The sequence below is a fragment of the Abrus precatorius genome, unplaced genomic scaffold (assembly GCF_003935025.1).
Source record: "Abrus precatorius isolate BTA unplaced genomic scaffold, Abrus_2018 Scaffold5, whole genome shotgun sequence".
In the NCBI taxonomy this organism is placed as follows: domain Eukaryota; kingdom Viridiplantae; phylum Streptophyta; class Magnoliopsida; order Fabales; family Fabaceae; genus Abrus; species Abrus precatorius.
The window spans coordinates 14,338,076-14,363,273 of record NW_020874395.1 but is presented as its reverse complement, the minus strand read 5'-3'; the positions used below and the strand labels follow the sequence as shown (position 1 = coordinate 14,363,273).

At 27.4% G+C, this 25,198-nt stretch overlaps 1 protein-coding gene across 1 annotated transcript; it reads right to left on the bottom strand.

The window, feature by feature from the left end:
- Window positions 1–778: 778 nt before the first annotated feature.
- LOC113867186 (nudix hydrolase 18, mitochondrial-like) lies at window positions 779–2,414 on the bottom strand. The gene is made up of 5 exons (XM_027502300.1): window positions 2,137–2,414; window positions 1,717–1,816; window positions 1,533–1,616; window positions 1,307–1,435; window positions 779–1,180 (listed from the first exon to the last, which is right to left on the bottom strand). Exons 1-5 carry the CDS (start codon window positions 2,406–2,408, stop codon window positions 1,067–1,069), a joined length of 699 nt encoding a protein of 232 aa, XP_027358101.1. The 5' UTR covers window positions 2,409–2,414; the 3' UTR covers window positions 779–1,066.
- Window positions 2,415–25,198: the final 22,784 nt, after the last annotated feature.

Here is a 25,198-nt window from a genome sequence, read left to right as displayed (position 1 = left end):
ACTTTAGATTGACGTCGGCACCCTTAAATGCATGCCACATCATCATTAAATGTGATAAAGATCAATTTTAAAATTTATGAAATTAAAATTTAAAAAAAATGTTGAATGAGTAAAAGGAAAAAGCATATGCAAGCCTAACACCAAATATTCCAAAGTTTGATGGTATAAAAATTGAAGACAATAATGGGCTCCTGCTTTTGTGGTTTTGGGTAAAAGCGACTTCTGCTTTAATGGGGAACAAAGACGCTTGAATAATCCCAAAATAGTAATTGCAAAAAATTGTCAATGACATTTTCTTTCAACAATGGCTTAATCCCTTGTTATTTCTTCACTTTGAAAGAGTGGAGCAGATCATGTTTATGATACTTCCTTCAAATTCTGATGCCTCCCATTTCAGATTAAAACAAATCAAAATTTGTCATATGAAGTGTTGATGCAGTAAGAATTAGGAAAAACATTGTTGATGCAGTTATGTTATCATTCTAATTAGGTTGAGAAAAGTTTGTACGTTTTAAAAAATTGGGTATATTATTACATGTTCTAGTATGGCTAATTTGGTTGAATTGGTCAATGAGAGTTGTTCTAATTTCAAATAAAATAGAAATTATGTAGTGATATAATAATAATAATAATAATAATAATAATAATAGAAGATACCATGTGTAATCTTCAGCAATAAACTTGAAAAAAAAAATGTTTCTTGTTTATTTTGGGTAGTGGAAGAAGAAGAATGTATTCTGCACATGGCCTAGTAGATAAATCACATTACAAAAGAATGAATGAATGAAAGAATGAATCGAATTCGTTCATTTACAACTGACTTCCATGGCTAGATCTCAATCACACCCTACAGATTCTTAATCTTCTACTTCACTTGAGGTTGCAACAACTATAGCCAATTTCAGGACAGGAACAAACACAAGGGCAGGTTGTGAACACAATCAACAACCAGAGTTTCCCACTTCCATGACTACGATGTCTTAACTACTCTGATCTATCAGCTTGAGTGCTTCGGTTCTACCATTTATAGACTCCAAAAGCAAGTGAATTTCTACAATTAACAACCCTACAATTTATATCCCAACCCATTTGCGAGTTGACTTTGTCTGCTGACCAATTCATCCAAAGCTTCCTTCATCCAAGCATAAGGGCATCTTTCTTTTGCTTCAGCCACAGTCATCTGCATGATGCATATCAATGAAACTTTAGAACACACTTACAAAATTAATGTCAACCCAATTAAGATATTACAATTAGGAAGATGAATTGATAAGTGATTAAGTGAAAAGGTTACATATCCACTTACCCATTGTCTTTTTCTTGTGTTCATCTCTGGCCAGTTATCCAACTCCTTCTTAACAAGCATAGGGAACATGTATCCCTCATGTTCTATGGGTTGGCGTTTGCTCTTATAATACCATTTACCCAATTTACTCTACAAGAAGACAACAACGCATAAGGTAAGCATCAAAGGAACATTTATTTGGGGGCCAAAAAAGGACTTAATCTAAAAAGTTCTTGCAAATACTCACTTCAACACTGCCAACAACACCAGCTTCTTCTATGGTCTCTCTTAAAGCAGCTTGCTCCATGGATTCATCAGTTTCCCAACCTCCCTGAGACCAAACAACAAACACATGTCAGCAACAGCACCAAAAAGGTTGAAAATGAAGCAAAATTGTTAATCAGAACAAGTTGTGAAGGAGTAAACAATACCTTTGGAAACTGCATTCCAAGACCTTTCTGAGCACTAATCACAAGAACCTCTAATTCCTTGTCTTTTGTTTCATTGTCCTTGTATCTATAAGGAATGCATCTGTTCATTTACCCAAAAAAAAACCCACAAAATAAGTCAGATTAACAACTCAATATACAGAAAAGACAAACTTAAATTCAAGACACAAAATAAGTGCAATTTTTAAAAAAATGTTTTTTTTTTCCACCGGCCATCCAATAATTAAACCAAAGGACAAGCTTTTAAGCCATTTTGAAAAAAATCCAATTGAGAAAACCTTGTAAATTTTAAAATTTGTTCCATTATCTTGAATTCCAGAGATTAAAAATCTCAACTTTATCCTCAAACAAGGAACCCCGGACCAAAACACAGAGAAATCATAGGCAGAAACAGAAACACACCCCACAACTTGGCGACACCCATTGTCATAGCGTTGCAAATGTCTGCCAGTACGAGGAGACACCAAACACATCATGTTTTCCAACTGCTTAGGAAACAAATCCTTAGAAATTTTCTCAGATAAGAGAAAAGGGTAGAAGAATTTGCAAGCCAAATTCCTAGAAAGGAAGAGACCCATCACGCGGCCTTTGATGATCTTGATCTTGTAGTTGTTGTTTAACGGAAGAGAAAAGGGAAATAGAGAAGAAGATGAGAAGAAAGAAGCAACAGACATGAATTGAATTATGGTATGAGACAACCAAAGTGGTATTTATATATGTAACTACCTGTTTTATGGGTGGAAGATGTGTGCGCGTAGAGATAACTACGACGTTCAAAAGACACGACGCATAGACCAGTGCGTTTACTCACGCGCATTTCTTTAAAACGTTTTGTTTTGGGTAGAAAATTTGACAACCTTTATGAATTTCTTGAAAACGATTTTATATTTTTCTTAATCCTTCTCCAAATACTTCTCCTTAATCCCAAGCATGTATAAGTAGTTTTTGCTTTGAGAACTTTTTTTAATTAAGAACCACTTTTACCGTAATTCACGTTATGTTTGAACTCTGAAGATATTATAAATGATGAAATTGCATTATTAAATTTGTTATTTAGTTGGTGTATTATGTTATTAAATTTTTATTTTAATTCTCTTGCACTTGTACATGCTAAACAATGTTTGCTAACTGAGTAAACAAGTCCAGCTTCCACCCATAAAGGCTCTTCCCTACCTTCTTTTTCAACACTATACTATGCATTGTTTATTCATTTTCCAACATTTGGTGTAACCTATTAATAGATTTCATATTAGTTAAAAATGTAATAAAAATATTTATTATGAGGCTTAGACAATTTGTTAACTTTTAAAAGTAAATTATACTTAAGTTTTTAATATGACGCTTAGAGTCTATCCACTTTAAATGCTAAGTCACCTTCAAATCAATATTTTTTCTACATTGATATGTTTTTCAATTATAATTAATTATTAATGATTCATAAAAAAATCACATTAAAGCTTTGATGTGATGATGTGAAATAGCATTATCCTATATCATATTTTGTGAATTAGGTCAATCCTCATTATTGCATTCCTCTTTGACTTTAATTATAACATGTTCCATTATATTGGCGCTTCATGTTGTGCACCAGCATGTAAAACTCCTACTTAATGATGAGCAGAATGGGAGATAATTAGCTGTAAATATGAATATGAAGATGATGAACAAGCTTAATTAATTGATAAAGAATAATAATAATTTAGAAGAAAGAAAGTAGTTGGTCAGAAAAACAATGATTTAGGGCTAAGTATTAAGAGAGGAAATGATTGTTAAAAGATGATAGGAAGGAGGAAAAAGTCACAAAATGAGGGCATTAGTGACAAAATGGGATTTGGCGATTGCAATAAAATAATGAGAAGGGGGAAGGGAGAGTAAACGACAAGGCGTGTGGAGAGAACGCAAGCGTGGGTGGTGGGTTAGGTTTAAAAAACACAGAAAGGGTTAGAGTTAGACGCGGCTTGGAGGTTGGGTCGTTTTCAAAGCACAGTGAGGAAAGTGAAGTCGCAGTTGAAATCACACACGGTTATAGGTGGGAGAGAGAGCCATTAAACATTTTAAAAATTATAATAAATTCTATCTAATTTAAATTTAATTATTTACAATATTTAGTAATTTTATTTAATAATTAAAAATATTTATATAGATATCTTAATAATTTAAAAATAAAATTGATGTTACTATTAAATGAGCGCACGTGATAGTTGTATTAGCTGTTGCTTTGGTATGTCCTTACACTGCAACTTGACTTTCTACAGTGATGTGAGGGGTTTCCACGTATTTTTATTTCTGTTTTCCGTGTCCTTTCCTCGTCAAAACCATCGAATTTACTGCATATTACCAATAGGTAAAATAATAATAATTTATTTAAATGGTGAAAAGAAATAATTAAATTATACTATAATTATAAAATAAAAAATAAACAATTTTATTTAATAAAAATATTTTCAATATTATATAAAAGAATTCAAAGTTAAAATAATTTTAAAAAACTGGCACCCCTCCTCCCATTTCCACTGGTTTTGGTTTCTATGTTCAGCACACATTATTCTCTATTTATCTTTTAATTCTCTCATTTATAATTTCCTCCGTGCTGACTCATTATCATGAACCTATAAAAAAACATGACTTGATATGTTGGTTTATTATTATTATTATTTTTAAGTAAAAAACATATACCCCTTCTTGTTTTCGAGCAAATTGACAGGTTATCTTGTCTAATAATAAAAAATAAAACTATTAGTAGAATTTTATTAAAATAATCACATAAAAATATTTTAATAGAAATTATTAATTTAAACTTTTAAAATAAATCTTAAAACATAATATTAACAAAATTAAAAATAATAAAATAAATGAAAGAAATTAAAATTAAAATTTTCTTAGACAAAATCAACAGACTGGTGGATTAACCCACCTAATATTAAAAATATGAATAAATAATCCCAAATAGCTAAATTACTTAAAATAATAAATTATGGGAAAAAATCAACTTGACAAGTTAGATCCTTCCTACTCCATTTTATAGACTACTTAACCCGTTAAATTAAATAAATTATATCAATTGAATTAACCCAATTTACAAGAGTTGGATTGGGATTTTCATTTATTTCCACTAGGAACAAGCCTCACCAGCCAAACTAATGATATTTTCATACATCTTTCTCATATTATCTAAACTTTATTAAATATCATGAAGCCATATATGATGGTGGTTTTTGAGCTAGTAACTGTAAAAGCAACTTAAAAGTATTTGGTTATGGGATATGATTAATTGAAGACAAATAAAAAAATTTGTAAATTAACAAACCAAAAATCATATTTAGTAAACGTAAATATTATTTATTTAAACGTGAATATGAATATGCTAATAATTAAAGAACATTGTCATGAAAAAGCAACTGTAACTAACGTTGGACATCTTAATACGATGTTGATTGCTGACAGTGGTTTCGTGGATCCAACTCACTCTACTTGAGCCTCCTTTTTTTCTTTCTTTGAAATGTTCAACCTTAGCCACTTATTATCACAAATGGAAGTCATTTGGGGTTCCCCTTACATGTTCCATACACAAAAGTCCATATATGTGATGCTAAGTTTAGGGCTCCACAAATTTTGTTCTTGAAAGCCTCCATAATAGAGTATCACAATCTTGGGTATCAGATTTTGTGCCAATAACTTTAAATGTCGCTTTTTGTAATTAATTTCTGCATATAGAAGCTCAGCATGTGATGAAGGATCAAGTAGGATAAGAGCAACTTTATGCCAAGAAGTAGGAATCATGCACAAAGGCAAAGAGATGCACCCAAAATTGAATAATTAATATTATTTGCTTTGACTTTTATAGTCATTGTCACTGATCATCAATAAGCTGTTTGATTATCAGTATTTTGAGAATTGAACAGATAAAATTTCTCTCTAAAATGATTGATTAATCTATGGACTCGGTTAGAGGATTGATGATTTTGTCAATACCAATTATTTTCATCATCTAATTAAACTAATGAGATTAGAATTGACATAAACTTTTAAAATTAAATGATGATCACAAGATATTTGTTGTAATTCATTTCCAGTTGTTTATAAACTAAAAGGGTCATGTCTAGTGGCAATAATGGAACTTTGTGAAGAAAAGTTAAACTTTAGGAAAAAGAGGATGAGATTGGTTCTTGGACCCGGCATTTCATAGTGCCCTCTATTCACTAAGTTGCTTTGCAATTGTTCCCCATACATGTGTGTGGTGTGGCAAGGAGGTAACATGGACCCATTACTACCACTTTCACTTAGAACATCTTCCACCAATGATACCCTACCAATTATTCATGTATACTTAAAAGAACTTCAATTTTAATTATTAATTAGTCAGTTATTTTTATGTAGTGTTCAAGTGTTAATTCTGACTACATACATGACTTGCAAACTTTAGTGTCAAATTCACTGCTGTAGATTTTTGTTTTAATGTTGTCAAATTAACTACTGTACATTTTTCGAAAGTCCATTAAAACATATCTCGTGCTAAAATTGTGGATCCATTGGACCTTTATTTAATTAAGGGAGTATCCTTTGTTTGTGGATATATATCTGAAGATTTTATTATAATATAAAGAAATTATCACATTAAAAAAATTGGATAAAGTCAAAATATTACGAGGGGAAGATCAATCTATGAACCTAAGACCTTGTGTGAAGACAAACAGCATAAGGACAAATATATAGTAAGTTGCCATTAATTTCTCTAATTAAACTAGAATCAATTCCTGTGTCATTAAATGGGAGAAGAAAAGCAAAAGCCATTATATATAAACCAATTATTAACAAATAACTAAATATTATGCAGAAAAAATTGCACCAGTGGGTACCCTTTTAACATCATTTTTTCTCTTTAAAATTTTCCAGACAAAAAAGCAATATCAAGAATGAAGATACTATGAGAAGAAAAAAGAAAAAAGAAAAAGTCAATTTCAGGCTTTCCCTTAAAATTAAGGCAAATTAAAAATGATTCTAGATAGCAAAAAAGCAGCGCCGTAAACCTAAAATGTCAATCATTCAGATACACGTACCTAACTAATTTACTGGACTTGGAATTTTCTTTTCTATGTGAAATCTTTGAAACTATACAAGATTTCTAGAAAATGCATGTGAAAGCTTTGAAACTGCTGAAGCTTTCTAGAAAATATTAATTTTCCAAGTTAATTAAAACCTAAATGATCACTGAAAAGGTCTTGATGTAGTTTCTATTGGTCCCAATATACATATAATTTCTTTAGGTCGTATTTTCACGACGTAGTTAAAATTTTTAAGTTTTTATTATTTTAAATTATTTTATTTGAATAAAATAATTAAATTTAGTTCATTTATGTTTCTCTTTATTTTAAAATTTGTTTGAACAAGGTAATTAAATTTCATTCATTTAAAATTATGTACTTTTTTAGTTTTAATTTAGATAAATTAATTAAATTAGTTTCGTTCATAAAATTACAAAACTTAAAAATTCTAGTGAATCGTTATTATTTGAAAATTTTATGTATGATGATGTTGACTTCCATGTGACTATTGGACGATAACATGTGGTTCTTACTATAATTTAGCAATAGCAATTAATATCGTAGTTGAGTCCATTTAAAGACCAATAATAGCGATCTAGCTCTAATAGATTTCAAAAGAGAGCTTTGATAAGTAAGGTTACTTCGATTGAAATAAATAAATGAGCATATTTTATTATTATGTAATACTCTTTATAATGTTTGAGTTTATAAAATTTCAATTTTTTTCTTTTTTTTATTATTTTAATTTTATTCTCTTTCTGTTTATAAACCCATAACATTTCATTCTCTCTTACTCTATCAATATATGTCCTTTCTATATAATATAAAATCATTATAATCATGATATAAATCTATTTACGTTATTTCATTGTATTTAATAAAAAAATAAAAAAATATTCGTGTATGCTATTTTATATTTAACAATTAATTTAACAGATATTTGTAATAAATATTTTAAAATATAATCAATATGTTCATTAATTTTTAGTATCTAACTTTGAACTTGCAATTAATTAATTGAGCTTTTAACTTTGATTCATTTGTTGGATGAATTGAGAGGGGAAAGTGGTTTTGAGAAGCTGAAGCAGTAATGCTAAAATGTCAAAGTCCATGTTCATCAAATGGGTTGATCGGGTAAGACAAGAAGACTCCAATACACTTTCCCCACGTGTTAACATTGGGATGGGAGAAGGAAAATTTAAGTGTAATATTATAAATATTATTGGCACTATATTTTAAAGAGTTTTTGTTAATTTTAATCTTTTAAATTGAGTTTAAATATTTATAAATAAAAAAATTTATAAAAAAAAAATAATTATCATATTAAAATTATAAAAATATAATAAATGTGAAAAAAAAATATTATGCATTGACCCAAATGTTCAACAAAGAAAAGAAAAGAAATATAAACATATTAAGTTTATTTTCATTCAATACTAAATTGACAAATATAAAAATTATTTAAGATCTAATTGTTAGAGAAGAAAGTATTTACTCTTCGTTTTCTTTATCATTAGAAACATCTACACAAAAAAATAAAAAAAATACTAACAAAGAAAAAATAAAATTCTACAGTTAGTTTTTACATTAATTAATAGTTAATCAATCTAATAAAAAGTTTGATGATATTTTAAAAAAAATTAATATTAATTGTCAAAATAATTGATATAAAAAATATTTTTTATGTTAGAAAGTCAAAAATAGTTGAAAAATTATTTTAAAATATTAGAAAAATAAAAAAATTTAAAATTAGAAAAAAAATAATAAAATTTTTACATAAATTGTTAAATAACTAATATAAAAAGTATTTTCTATATCTATTATTTTTAAAGTTAATGTAAAAAATACAATTCTAGAGGCAAGAATTTGCATGAATTTTTATATTAGTTGTTTTTAGAATTTACGTAAAAAATATTTTTTATATTAGTTATTTTAGAAATTAACATAAAATTAATTTAAAATAAAATATTTTAAAGGCATGCATTAGTGAAATAATATAAATTTGAATTAATGAGTATAAATTTTTATTAACTTTTTTAAGCTTCTATTAGAGTTTTTGGCTACACCATGGACAAATATATTCTTTCTTACATTCTTAAATTTCTACTAAAGTTTTTTATTATATCATTAATAAATATGAAATCTTATTACATACATTAACAATTTTATTTTGCTTCATTATTTGTTTTTTTCTCCATAATTCATTAGTACATGACATTAATCAACATTCCATATTTTTATTTACAAACTCAATAAAATTAAATTTTAAATAATTATTAAGAATAAATATTAATTTTATTGATATTAATAAATATTGACTCTATTAAAAAAATATTTGTTAAATTATAAAAATAATAATAACACCATTAACAAATAGTAATAAAAATAATATTTTTTAGAATTGATATAAAATATATATAATTTTTATATAAATTAAGATATTTTTATTAATTACATCGTCTATGTCTACATCAATACAAATTTTTTACAAAAATCTTATTAAAAAAATAAAAAATTACAGAAATAGACTAAAGAAAAATTTATTTACTAGAAGAATGAACTCATTTACTGTAGCACAAAAATGCCAATACATAATTCAGTTCCTCGAAAACTAAATTTTGACTTGGTTTTTATTTTTTATTTTTAAATTTTATTTTATGTTTTTATATAATAAAATAAATATTATTAATTAAAATATATTTATATATTTATATTTTGATAAAATAAAAATTTATAAATAATTTGTTAATTATATATAATAAAATAAGTTATTATTTGAATTATGTTTATACTTTTATATTATTTGAAAATGAATAAAATAATAAATAATATTTATTTTAAAAATATATTTGTGATAATAAATAATATTTTTAGAAAACAATAATAATTATATTTTTAAAAACTAATTAAAATAATTAAATAATAAGTAAATTATTTTAGACAATTTTTAAAAACTAATTAAAATATTTAAATTATAAGTATATTATTTTAGATAGTAATGTTAATACTTAAATTGTTTATACTTAAAGAATAATAATAATATTTTTAAGAATATGAGATTGGAGTTTTTTTATGCCAGTCTACCTCTTGCTCATCAAGTTTTTTATAGCAATATCATAAAAAAAAAAAACCCAAATAAAATGGAGGCCATTTTAATTATCTAACTAGACCTAATTTTGGACAACAATTTTGGCACCGAAAATTCGGTTCTCATGGAACCGAATTCTGAATTGCTTTCTCTTTTTTTTATTTTATTTTATGTTTTTATATAATAAATTAAATATTATTATTTAAATTATATTTTATTAAAATATATTTTATAAATATTTTGTTAGTTAAATATAATAAAATAATTTTTATTATTTGAGTTATGTTTATATTTTTATATTATTTAAAAATGAATAAAAATAATAATATTAATTTTAAATATTTATTAAAATTTATTTGACATATTTAAAATAATAAATAATATTCTTGTTTTTCTTATTATATTATTTAATATAATTTAAATTTTTGAAAATGATATTAATATTATATTCTGAAATTATATTTTTAGTTATTTAATATTATATTATTTAAAAAATAAAAATTGCGATAATAATTTATTTAATTTTAATTTTCTATAAAATAAAAATTATAATAATAATTTATTTAATTTTATATATTTATAAAATAAGTAAAAGTATTAAATAATAACTAGTTTATTTATTTATTATGAGATATTAATCTTTATTAAAATTTATACATAATTATTTATTTAAGAAATATAATATTAATATTAATAAATATAATTAAATAATATTATGTAGATATTTTATATATATAATTATATATTTAATATAAATTACAAATACTAAAAATTTAAAAGTTGCAATGACATTCATAAAATTAATAATGATATTAAGAAAATTTTAGAATAATAAGAATAACATAAATAAATGGCAGGAACTAGAAGCTTGAACGATATTTGGACATGTCTTAGATAAAAAAATGAATCTTGTATATTTATTTTCTTGAATTACAAACGGTGAATACATGAATATATATATACACTAGAAAAGTAAGATGTCGATCCTACAATCATGCTAGACATTATAACGATGATTCTATAATAATTACAATTGACTAATAACAGGGAATAGCTTAATTATAGGGATTGACCAATTCATATCATGATTCTCATGATCATCCTTCATTATAGAATTCGTATATCAAGGGATTGATTGATTCTCTAACTGTCTTCCTTGTGTGACTAGGGGTATGACAATAAGAACAATTTTTTACCTGACTTTGTTGTTCTCTAATGTCCATCTTTATTCTTATCCTACTAGACTTCGGTCGACCCTTTGAAGTTCTTTTCAGTTCTGGATTTAGACACAAAGTTTGGCCCGTGTAAGTTGGCCAATAATCTTCGTGTCTGAGTTCTTTAAACTGACTTTTGTATATCTTAGAAACTTGTTGTAAGGTATACACGAGAGATATGTAACTGTCAAAGTTATGGTGTATGCGTGTAAGCATGAAGCAAATACATGCGAGCATAAGATGTGAACTTTTTGAAACTTGTCACAATCACACCACATTTCATTTAACCGTACTGTAAATCTTCCTACGGATTGAATTTTCTGTCGGATGTTGCATTTTTTTGATTAAAAATCTAGTGCTTGTTCTGTCAAAGGTGATAACTCTATGAGTGTTTGCCTTTGACTGTGCATCTTGAATTGCTTTAGTTGTAACCTCCAAGTACATATGTCCACATTAATCATTGCATCTACTTTTCTGCTTCTGTCAATGAAAAACTTATTGCAACGGGTGTATGTTGCCATGACCATGGAGCAAATTGGTAGGATTTTGGTTTTCTTCAAGACCGAATTGATTGACTCTGCTAAGTTTGTTGTCATATGTCCCCAGCATCGTCCGTTGTCCCATGTCAGTGTCCATTTTTCCCTTGGGATATTGTCTAATCATTGTGTAGCTTTAGGATTATTATTTTTTACTATGTTGTAATAGTAAAAGAATCTCAGTTCAGTCATCCCATATGCTGAAAATAAGATTACAAATTAAATTAATATAACTAGCTAAGCAATTGTATAAAATATTAATGATAATATAGAGTACGTAAAAAATTAAAATTACTCATATTGGCGACATCTTTCTTCAGTGCAACGTTTTTGAATTGTTGCATGAAGTTTTGTGCAATGTATCTAAAACAATAGACATGGACAGAATTGTTTTCTGTCCAACCACTTTTATTTCTGGAGTATGCACTTTTTATAGCATCGTGACGATCTGAAATGAGGCACAACCCCTCTTGCGGGGTTACTTACCTCCTTAAGTTTTTCAAAAAAAAGAACCTTGCGTTGGTAGTTTCACCTTCAACCACAACAAAGGCAATGAGAATTATGTTGTTGCGGCCGTCTTGCGCAATTGCCACTAATAAAGTTTCTTTGTATTTGTCATTCAAAAATGTTCCATTCACTTGAATAATTGGTTTGTAAAAGGCAAAACCATCAATGCATGGCTTGAAGGTCCAAAACAACCTCTTGAAGAACACATTCTCCTGGTCAAGCAAGCTACTCTTGTATGCCAGTTGTGTACTCAATTTTTAGATGAAGCCTGGAACATACAGTTGCATTGCAAGCAACTGTCTAGGTAACTTATAGTATGACTTCTCCCAATTTTGAAGATATTTTCAATGGCATGTTGTTTCCCCAACCATCCATTTCTATAGCTGATTGTGTAACCCATTGTGGATTTTATGTGGGCTAAGATGGTTGCGATGGGTGTGGATGAATCAGTCTTAATAATTTCATGAATGGTTTGAGAAATCATTTGTGATCCCAACTTGTTGTGATCTTGTGAAATGAGTGGGGAAGCATGTGTGTGACACCCTTCAAGTTTCATTATTTCTCAGTGTTGTTCTTTGGTGTGTAATATAGCGCGACATCTCCAGGCATAGTCGTTGTGAATGCATTCCACGACAAGCCTAGTTGTGCTTGACATCTTCACCTTGTAAGTGTAATAATTGACAATGTAAAATCTATTTATGACGTTTTGCACTTGTTCTTTTGTTAGGAAGTGCTGACCAACAAATAATGTTCCAGGCGGATACACTACCATTTCACGATTAAGGACATGGCCAAACTCAGAGTCATGTTCTTGTATTTGAGTAGAAAAGTTTAGAAAATGTAAAGGTGGATTGTATAATGGTAATGATTGTGATGGTGGAATATTTGGAAGTGGGAGGGAGTCTTCTTCATCATCCTGCTGTTGAGATAGGATTTCATTTTTGTTCTCGCTAAAAGGATAAAAAAATTCAATTGGAAAACCCAAAACAAGATGTTCTTTAATGGGGGTTTCTTCAAAAAGCTAAGAGGGTAGGATTTGCTGAAATGGTTTAGAGGATATTTCATTGAGGTCAATGAATGAACCAATTAAAAGTTGTGTGTAGGACTGAAGGTCAGAATTCATATCATATCTTGGAAAAGATGGATTTATGGTTTCGTAAGTTTGTAAGGTGAAAGTTGTGGTAGCTGGGTTACGTTTGTGGCAAATGTAACATATAATTCTATACCTGATTGAAGTTGATTTGAATCATGGATGTTGAAGAGTGCCTCAACGTCTTCATCATCGTTCAACTCAACACATGTGTAGTTGCTAACTCTCGGGTCAAGTCTAATTGGATAGGAAAAATATATGGTTGTCACCATTTCATTTGAGTCTCAGTTAAGTTTTATGTGGATGACTTTCTTGAACCTTTGTAGAGTCACTCCTCTCTTTAGATGTATTAATTTCGCTAATGGTGAGGTGAATGTGACTCCTTCATTAGAACATTGGTTAATGGCACCGTCAGAGTGAACAATGACATAGATTGAAGACATTTTCAAAAGGAGAAAGTTCACAAGAACAACGAACAAGCTTAGAAGGTTGAATGAATAAAATGAACATCTTTCAAGGCTATTTATAACGGTAACGTTGGATTCTCAGTTATTCAATGCTTTATCATGTTTTACGAGTTGATGGTGACCTCTTTATTCACGTAGACCAAGGGATAGTGACTTCTCAGTCACGCAGACCAAGGGATACTGACTTCTCAGTCATGCAGACCAAGGGATAGTGATGCCTGACAAAACAGGAAACAAATTACATCTTATGTATTTAGCTTTATTAACTAATCTTAGAAGAACAAGACGATATAGTTGGGGTTCTGCTTGTTTAGTTATGTTGTACAGGGAAATGTGCAAAGCCACGGAAGTTGGTAGCAAAACAATGGGTGGTTGTTCATCACTGTTAATGTCCTGGACATGGTATCGCATGCCATATATTGCGCCAATTTCTAATAATCCACCAACATACCCTCTCGTGTGCAGATGGAGCGGGGGTAGAGTACTAAACTTTTGAAATAAACCTCACAATAATATTGTGGGGGTATAGATCAATGTTTGATCACATTCAAGCTAATCAGGTAACTCTTCATAACAAAAGTTTGAATTTATATTTATTTTCTTATCTTTTACACATCATCTTAAGTAATAAAGTTAAATTTATTTGTAGTTTTTATAGGCGCTATATCAAGACTTGCAAACATCAATACCCATGGAAGCATATAGAGATGTTCAACTGTGGACTTCATGTATTGTCATCTTTTATTTTGCAATTGTTGAATGGTACTAAATAGATAGAGTTACATTACAGTTTCGTCTCTTCCAAAAAGTTTCTTCTCTATCGAATAATTTGAATGACTTCCATAAAATTGACGTGAGAGGAAGATAAAATGAAAATTGAGTTATAAAACATGCTTAATGGATCAAGAATGGAACAACAGATGTGAGCTAATAATAACGGGTCATCTAATGCAAGGCCCATTATATCACACACAAAAATACATGGAATGGTACATTGCCAATTTCATCTATTTCCTATTTGTGCTACCACTACTACAAGATCTAAGGAGGAGCGACCAACAACTAAGGACTACTAACACATTTGAAATCGGTACGACTTCTACACCGTCGTGCCACGAGACTGCATCAATTCCTCTGAACATTACGTCAGAAACAAACATAATTAACACAAGACATTCGTTTGCAACAACATCGGAGAATTTTTTTACAAACTTATTTGGAGTTAATTTTACAACTCCATCTTCAGCACAAACTTATATGCAATCTCTTTACCAACCGGATTTTGCTAATAAACCTGATAAATCATCAAATGCATTCCAACAACTAAACCTTCATGATGATCCAAATCCTTCACAAGTTTATCTTAAAATTTCAGAGCAACAACCACAACGATGAAACTCACCATGTCACAGACATTACCCTCGTTATGGAACTGACCACCATTACGGAAATAGTTAATTATTAATGTTGTTATGAATTTGTTATTATCTTTATTAATGCACTTTGTATTCATTAATGTTATCTTAGTAATATGAAAACGTTCATTTTAAAATATTTTTTCAAGTATAAATAATTAACTTATAATTTAATATTTTATTTACTTTTTAAAATAATTTTTTTATTCTAAACTAAATTTTATTAAAAATTATAATATTAAAGTTTTAGGGTTTAGGGTATTAAAAATTATAATATTAAATAATGTAATTTTTAAAAAAACTAATTTAATTAAAATAAAATTTTTATTCAAAATATTATTTTATCATATTAATATTTAAAAATATTAACTCAAAGTTACATATTTAAACAAATAAATAAACATAATAATATTTAATATATTTATTTAATTTTTAAAAATATTATTATTATTCTTTAAGTATAAATAATTTAAGCATTAATATTACTATCTAAAATAATATACTTATTATTTAAATATTTTAATTAGTTTTTAAAAAATAATTATTAATGTTTTCTAAAAATATTATTTATTATCATAAATATATTTGTAAAATAAATATTATTTATTATTTTTATTCATTTTCAAATAATATAAAAATATAAACATAATTCAAATAATAACTTATTTTATTATATGAATTAACAAATTATTTATAAATATTTATTAGAATAACATATTATAAATATTTATTTTATCAAAAGATAAATATATAAATATATTTTAATTAATAATATTTATTTTATTATATAAAAACATAAAAAAAATTAAAAAAAAACAGAATTCGATTCTCAGAGAATTGAATTTTGTACTGGTATTTTTGTGCTACAATAAATGAGTTCATTCTGGTAAATAAATTCTTTTTGGGTCTATTTCTGTAATTTTTTATTTTTTAATAATATTTCTGTAAAAAATTCACATCAATACTCCAAAAGATGATAAAATTTATTTTAAATCAACATACAAAACTATTTTTTCACTAATAAAATACTCACAAAAATAATTTCTTTTTATTGCTTACAATCTAACTATCAAGTTTTCTTTATACTCAAAAAAATTAAATTAACTAAGGAGAGGAAACTCATACTAAATTTGTATATTTATGCTAATTATTTAGTTTTTTTTTCAATTATTTAAATGTGAGATTTAGATAAACAATGTCAACTTCAACGTAACAATAAATTGACGATGAATTAATTTTTTAAATGACTTGTGAATAAAATATTTTAAATATTAATACAGTGATATATTGAGATTTTATCCTCTTATTTTCCTTTTTTATCTTTTGGTAATTAAGCTTTATTTTATTTTAATTTAGAGTGCTTAGTTAGTATGAGGTCCTTTATCATTTATCAAATTACAAGATGGAAACTCGACCAAATTAAAAGAAAGTACCATATTGAAACACACAACAATTGTTTTTTTTTCGTTGGTCATAAAAACACGCAAGAAGATGAGGCTTTATTGAAACTTTGAAAACATGCTTAGTTTTGCATAGTTGCAGCCCAAGTGTTCAATGGCCTAACACTGAATGGGTTTGTCATCTTTGCAAAGAATGAGACATGTTCTGGATCTGATTTCAAGAAAAGAAAAGAAAAGAAAACCATCATTGTAAACAAATGTGAGATGACGTGATGAAAACATATATGAAAATGTAATAATTATTTAAAGAAATAAGAGTGAAAACGATTAAATCTAATTCTATCTCTATTGAGGTTGAACAAAACTTGTGAAAATTTGATTTAAAATTATATATAAAAGTATATATATCAAGAATCTTAAAAAATAAGAAACCCACGAATTAAATAATTTTTTTAAAAACAAAAGAGGTGGTTTCTACTTATTATTTAACTAATATTATATTTAAATTATGTATTTATTTCAATAGTTATGTTTATATTTTTAATGATAATGAGAAATAAGAAGTGCATGTGAGAATAAAATTTAATTACCAGTAATTTAGTCAAAATTTATTTTTAAAGTACATGAATTTTTTTTATCTCTCTCTGAATATTTATATAAAAAAATAAAGTACATGACCTCTTGTAAAAAATAAAACATTGTTAAAGTACGGAACAGAATAATTATTAAGAATTGAGATAACTTAAAATGCAGTTCACGCTCAGGTAACTAATTGTATTAATTATAACAATACTTTTTTTTTTCTTTTTTCTTTTTTAATTGATGATTTATGAATAAAAAATTTTCAATATCTATTTTTTTATTCATAAAACTAAAAAATAATACCTTATTTAAGGATAAAAAAACTGAACTCCTAGCAAAATTATTAGAGGTAAAATTCATACTTTATATTTTTGTTGCAATTACTAAAAACTCATTTTTATATACACCCACCTTACACTATCTTTTTTATCTCTATTTTTTTTATATCACATTAGTTTTTAACATTCGTTTCTAAAATTAAATTTCTAAATATAAATTAAATTATTGACATCAATTCTTTTACATCACTCTAATGATTTGAAAATCAATTGTATCGAGAATTATATGCTCCACAAATAATTTACAACATGAAAGCAACAAGACACGTACTTTCGTTAGAGGCAAAGGTGAAAAAGTTCCATTAAGGTTGCCTTTCAAGTTTAGACGCTTCACTTCACAGCAGCATGCGACGCAAATTAAATTTGATCCTCTTTAGTTTAAAAGCATGGAAACAAACGTTAACTTGAAACAACATCTACCCTTACGTCTATTATCAACTTTTGAAATGGCATAAGCTTCTTTCACCTTTTTTTCAGGGTCATGATTATGTTCGTTTGAAATCATGATATCACATTAAGTTAATATCATTTATCTTGCATATCTTAGCTATGTGATAATAGGAAGGGAGAGTTAAAGGTAAGGGAGTTTCAATGAGTGTAAAATATTATAATGCAATTCAAAATCTCAAGGCAATAAGTGTATGGATAGTAATAGATGCGTGAGTCTTTTTCATGCTATACTACCGGCTCTCTCTCTCCGCTGTAGCTCATCTACTCGTTTGAATTAATTAAATTGACTTAACTCTAAAAGTTTCACAAAGTATAAAATACTATAATACAATCTAAAACTTCAAGATAATAGATACATGAATTATTCTCTTTGTATACTCTTAAATTACCCACGTTCTATTCCATATGAATTATTCTCTCATGATTCTAACATATATTTAAACGTTATTAGTGTTATTAATATGATAATAATATATATTTGTATTAGATAAAATATTACTTAGTCTTATAAAAAAGAAAAATGAGTACCCCTTCGGCCTGAGAAGGATGTGTACCCTTCAAGACAGATTAATTATGAATTAAAGAATAATTAAGCCTATTTAGATAAATAATTAAAAATATTATCAGCTTAATTAGAAAGCTGAAAACAAGAATGACTCACAAAACTCATTAGCTCATAATAATGCCTATAAAAGAAACGTAGGATGTACATATAAAGGGTTGACTTTTGAATATTAAATAGTATTTATTATCTAAATCGGTACCTGACTTCATCATCAGAGTATCTTTCGCAGATACGCTCCTTACGTGAGACGGAATCAACAGTCTAAAAAAAGACATCATTTCAAGTCAAGAGAAACAAAATGACTTAGTAAGAACAATATTTATTAAATAAAATTTATATTAATGAAAATAAATCTAACAATGATAAATTATTAGTAAATAGTTTTTTTTTTTGGTTTTGGATAAGGTTGAAAACGACTTATTAATTTTTTCAAAAAAAAAAGTTTATGTATGGCCATTCACCTAACGATATAAATCTTAACTTGAACTATACGTTTTATAATATTAATGTTACTGCTAACTAAAGATTAACACTGCATCTCATACAAAAGAGATTTTTGAGTGCTTTATTGTTATGGTTAGGAATATATTATTGAGCTTTACTCCGAATCATCTTTACCTAAAATTTCAAACTTAAAATAAAAAAAGTGCACGTGGCGTGGTTGTGGTCTTGCAGATGCGTACGACGTGTCGTATCACGTATGAACGAACGACGATTCTACGTAGAAAGTTTCGAGAGGATTGAGGAATGGGAGTAGCGGGACAAGCACGTAATTTCGAGAAAGTGGTGGTTGACTGCAACAATTACACGTGTCCTTTTATAACAAACTTAACTGCTGAGCCACCCAAACCCAACCATTTCAAGTTTCAACGATTATGATTTATAAATGATGTTTCATTTCGTCATTTTCAATTACTCTTCCAACTGAAATTACTACAGTACCCTCATGGTTCTCCCCCACCTCTTTTTACAAAAATTATTAATAAATATATTTAATTTTATAATTATTGAATATAAAGTAAATGTTAAATATTTGCAGTAGAAAATTTTGTAGATTGAAAGTCAGTTGAGGACCTCCACTCTTTCTGTTTGATGTCAATTTTGTTTTATGTTTATGTAAAAATCATTTTAATGCATAAAGATGACAGCATATTTCACCTTAAACTTGTTTAATGCTCTTTGATGTCAAGGATTGGTCATATTAAAATCTGTGGTTAATAGCACAAAAATAAAAAAATAAAAAAATCGGGTAATCGAGTATTGAAGCCATATCTAATTTCAGAGTCACATCACAAGTCAATTTCGCTAAGATTTCAAAGTTTTGGAGGTTTTGCATTTGGTTGAATTGAATTTGAACCTCCTACTCACAGACACAAATAAACAAAACACAGGTATTTGATCAAGCTTTGACCATATTCATGAAGATATTCAATCAATCAATTATTTTATGTAACCCACACTTAGAATTGCAAGTTACATCCGACAATCGCAGGCACCAATAATAATATCAAATGCAATATCGACCGCTAGCATTTATTTTTACAACAAAAACAAAACAACAGCAAATGGTGCATAGCATTATTGATAATTCTCAGCCATCATCCAAATTGGCAACTTGGTAGGAAAAAGGCATCGAATCCGAATCAAATATTGATAATTATCCGTTTGATTATTGCCATATACATAGCACCCATTCACAAAAATACATACACAAAAGATATATACGAGAAAATGATAAGAACAAGAAGCATAAAAAAACATGTTGTTCCTACTTTTCAACAGAATTCATGATGCATCAAATCAATCAAAAATAAAATAAAATAACGTGACATGAAAATTAAATACACAAAATCAGAATAATAGAATGTTCCATTTATCCGAGAATACACTAATGTGAATTGCCACATCATTGACCCAATCCAACGGATGCAAATTCTTGGCAACATATTGTGTCACGGTGAGGTGTTGCACACGTTATAGAAAATCCTTGTGTCAACGACATGGTCCAATTTAGTCATCTTCATAAAGATAGAGCATTCCCACCAAACTTCTCTATTCTCTTCTCCCTTACGTTTCAATCTTGAATTCCCTGTTTGTATACAAACACATAGTGTATATATATATATATATATATATATATATATATATAGACAGACACTTATTACATGTGAAGTGTTTTTGTTTGTCTCTTGAAGATTGGCGTAAGCAGAAACAGAATTAGAACAGGGGAAGCTAGGAAAGTCTGTTCTTAGAAGTTGAAAAATTGAAGATTTTTTCTTGAATCAGAGGATGGAGAACATGAAGATGAACAGAGATGGAAGCTTTTCGCAAAATGGTGTTCCGATTCACAGCCAGGTTAAGAAGATCAAGCAAGAGTCAGAAAAAATTGTTGAGTGGTTCCCTGAGAAGCCAGAGATGAGACCTGTTCTCCGGGAACTAAGCCGGCAAATTTCACGGTCTCCGTTGGGAATTTCCGGCCAACCCATTTCGGTTGGTGATTCATAGAGTTAGAATATGGTTCAGGGTTTTGGATTAGATGTATGCAGGTTGCAGAGGGAGGATTTGTTTGCTTCCCCTGCTTTCTGTTATGTTTTTCCTCTGTTTTTTTGTCGGAGAATTAGGTATTAGCAATATTCTCCATTTTGTTTTTCCTTCTTTTTTTGTAAATAGTAATAATAGTGTTATTGGAGAGATATTATATATGATTTTCTTTTTATTTTATTTATGTGTTTACATGTTCTCTCAAGATGATTGGTGGGGCTTGGGGAATTGGTCTCAAGGTTTCTCAATTTTGAATGGTTCAGTCAGATTTTAGAAAATTATTTAAAAGAAAGAAAGATTCAATTAGTTGCTTGTAAGTCATAGACTACTTGTTTTGAAGCCTTTCATGGTTCTAATTTGGGTGCTTTGGTCTTTCAAGAATTTTCAAAAAAACGAGAATTATTCTATAGGTACTCTTTTTTGTCCAAAAATTTGAATAGATCTTTGAAGTTTATAATTCACTCTTTATTTTTTAATATTTTTAACAGATCATTATAAACAAAAGACACAGAAGATTCAGAGTTTCAATAAGATTCACACAGAAATTTAGAATTCACTCTTCTTAGTAAACTACTGTATATCGATTACAAAATTTAAATTTCAGGGTTTTATTCATATTTTTAGAAAAGAAGAGTATGGAAAAGTAGTATTAACCATTCTAATTTAGAATACTCCCTCAACATCAATGTTTAAATTGAATTTGAATAAAGATCCGTTGGATATTAGCCATGAATAATGGTTTTGCATTGGCCAATCAGCACTTGAAAACCTAGGTACTATGCTAGTGGGATCCAAGATTTTTGTCACTTGGGTTCATGTCAGGCACACCATGATTAGCATTTTATATTTTTTATGTATAATCATGATTGGTTAGCATTTTGAACTTTTGGAAAGGGTGGTTGGTGAGTGTTTGGTTGAGAAGAGCAGCGGCAGAAAACAAAGCATAGGAGGAAGCTAAACCTACTGCTCTCAATCCCCCAAGGCACTGATTCTTAATTATATTTTTAATGGTTGCAATGGAGAGAGAGTGTGCCAAATGCCTATTTTGATGGTCTCAAACTGATGAAATCATAAGAACGATAGTCATGTATAAAAAAAGACATTTGTGATGAGTTTTATCATGCTATAAATATATTACATATCATATATTAAAACATAACAGCAAATTAATAACTTTATATAAATATTCATAGTTATTAATTATCATATTATTAACATGGTTGTAAGGTAAATTGAAAATAAAAAGAAAAAAGAAAAATGGATCAATAAAATAGTCAATAAATCCTTGGACTAACAAGTTTGTAACTTGAAGTGAGGCAGCCCAGCTTGAAGTGGGCAAATTTGAACTCTTACTCTCAAGAGTGATACACTTCTTTAAATGACATTAGGTATAATAAGAAAATTATAAAGTGTCATTAAAATGCTTTATTTTACTTAAACTAATTTTTTAAAATATTCTAATATTAAAATTTTGAAACTCGTATAAATTTTATAATGCTTGTTAATGATAATTCAAATCCACTTTTGACTCAGATATTCTAATTGGGTTGGCTAGAATTACATTATTAGGTTAGTCTAATTTAACTCATATTTTATTTTAATTAGGCTAATCGGGTTTCCATCAATTTGATCCATTTCAACAATCTTAAGTAGTTTTGCACAATAGAAATGAAGAAAATTCATCCTCAACATTGCTCAATCGTCATCACGTTCAATTATTCACTTTTATATTATTAATTTTTTGACCTTTACTCCAATTCTCCTTACATAAGTCAGCGTCTCCTTACATATATAAATATATGTATTTATATATTTGAAACTTTTAATAAAAAAATTAAAATTATGTTAATTAGTGAAATATGATTTAATGATTATAAATATCTCATTGTATTTTGTGTTAATTTTATAAATTTGAAACTTTTTTTTTATAATTAGACAACTAAATAAAGAGAATAAGAATATTGATTATAAATGAAAGATACATGTTATAAAATAAAAAATGTGTGACTATAAAGGAAAGAAAGTGCTTATTAAAATAATCTTTTTTTTAAAATGAAACTTAAATGTATAATTGAAAGATAAATTAATTTTATGATTTGTTGTTTAATGTTTTATCAACAAATTTTCAACACAAATAAATGTAAGTAACTTAGAAGGTTGGCATAGTAGTGTAAGACTTTGCTATTTTCACATGCAAGTAATCAACTCATTTAGCAAAATGTCATGTGTTGAAACCTTAACATATTTTAATTTTTTTGGACTAAGGATAGTTACAAACTTCAGAAAGATATTGTTGATCTTGAGTCATTGTTATATTTAGCTATATTAATGTCTATTTTGTTTGGATAAAGGGGGAAAAAACTCTTTCTTATACTTTAAAATTCTCTAACAAAAGTTATCCTCAAATTAAAAAATTTTAATCTAAAGGCATTCCCTATTTTTTTATTATTATTTTTTGTCTTCATTTTCTATGTGATCATTGTTGCCGAATCTAAGCACATACATACGAAGTTATGATATTTGTTTTCATTTTAGCACTCATAGACTCATTTAATGCTTTCATATTATATATTCAAGGATGTCCAATAAAATAATCCATAAAATAATAACACCCCATACATTTTTAATGCATAATTCGGCTGAGTAAAACAATGTCATAAATATCCCTATAATAAGCTCAACATACAAAAAGTTAAACACAATTTGCAGGTTATTCATCAGCATGAGCTAAATTTATAGGTTATCAATTGACTTGTGAAGAACAAAAAAATTCCCATCGTGTAGTACAAATATGTAGAGTCATTAAATAAAAAATAAAATTTCGTAAATCAATTTAGGATATAAAAGTGTGTTGTAAACCATGTAATTTCTTAAAAACAAATATATACTCTATTGCTACCAAATTATATATATCTACTCATGTCATTTTATGAGTATATTATTAAAAAGTGTTTGATATGGTGTCTCTAAACTTTAGAAATTCCAATATCTTAAAAATTGTTGAAGAGTATTCATGTTTTTTTAAAATAAATTATTGACATTATTATATATTGATATAAAATTAACTGTTATAATTGTTTTACATATAAAAAAAATATAAAATACACATTATTTTACTGAACACCATAGAATTTACTTTATTTAAAATCTAATAATATAAGATTGATGTTATCTTGTTTTTATTTTTCATTAAAATGGTTAGAGTGTTGATTAGCACATCGATTTAAAAATTAATAAATCACATTACATTTTGAATGTTGTAAAACTCTTCTAATCCAAAAATAAGACTAAATTTTTATTAAATTAAATTACATTTGTTTTTGTTTTCATCAATTACCTATGTTCTCAATCAGCCTAAAAATCAAGGCCTAAGTATAATTTAGGCTAAAATAACCCTAAACTCAATTCTACTAGCAAGAGTTAGAATCAATTGGCTTGAATTTAGTGATTTTTTTATTTTGAAAATCTAGTTAAACTTTTTTCTAATAAAGTAGGAAAGTGCAATAACAATATATTTTAAATATATTTTATTGCGTAGTTTTTTATTCATGTATAACAAGTTTTTATTTATCTTTGTTGAGAACAAAATCTTTTACATTAAGATAAGTTTAAAAAAATTTATACTTAGATTTAAATTTTTTTTATTAATTCTGAATTGTTTAAGTAAAATTTCAAATTCAAATTTTTATGTATATAAAAAAAATTAATAATAGACTCATCCACTACATTTAGATGCGTAACTCAAATTAAATTTAGATTAAATCTAATAAATATATATATATATATATATATATATATATATATTTAAGCGAGCACAATTTTAAAAACATTACATTTGAGATATAATAATATTAGTAGTTACTTGAACTAAAATAATCTTCCGAACCAAAATTCAAGACGCACCATGATTAAGAAGAGAAATTGAAGAATGAATATATATTTTGGAGTCATCATCCATGATCCATGAGACTCTCTCATGTCCCATGGTGAATTTCATTGTCATGGTTGCATGAAAAAGGACTTTACACCCTTTTTCACCCTTTTACAATCTATGAGAAGACGTGTTTCTCAGGTAACCTTCACGTGGAAAAAGAAGACATAGCTACAATTCTTGGGGCGTGTCCATCATGCCTACAAAATGCCCTTAGCATGTCTTATCGCATTGTGCCAATCATATATATATTGACATGGGTCATTTTATACGAGTTAAAAAATTTGTAGTATGAATT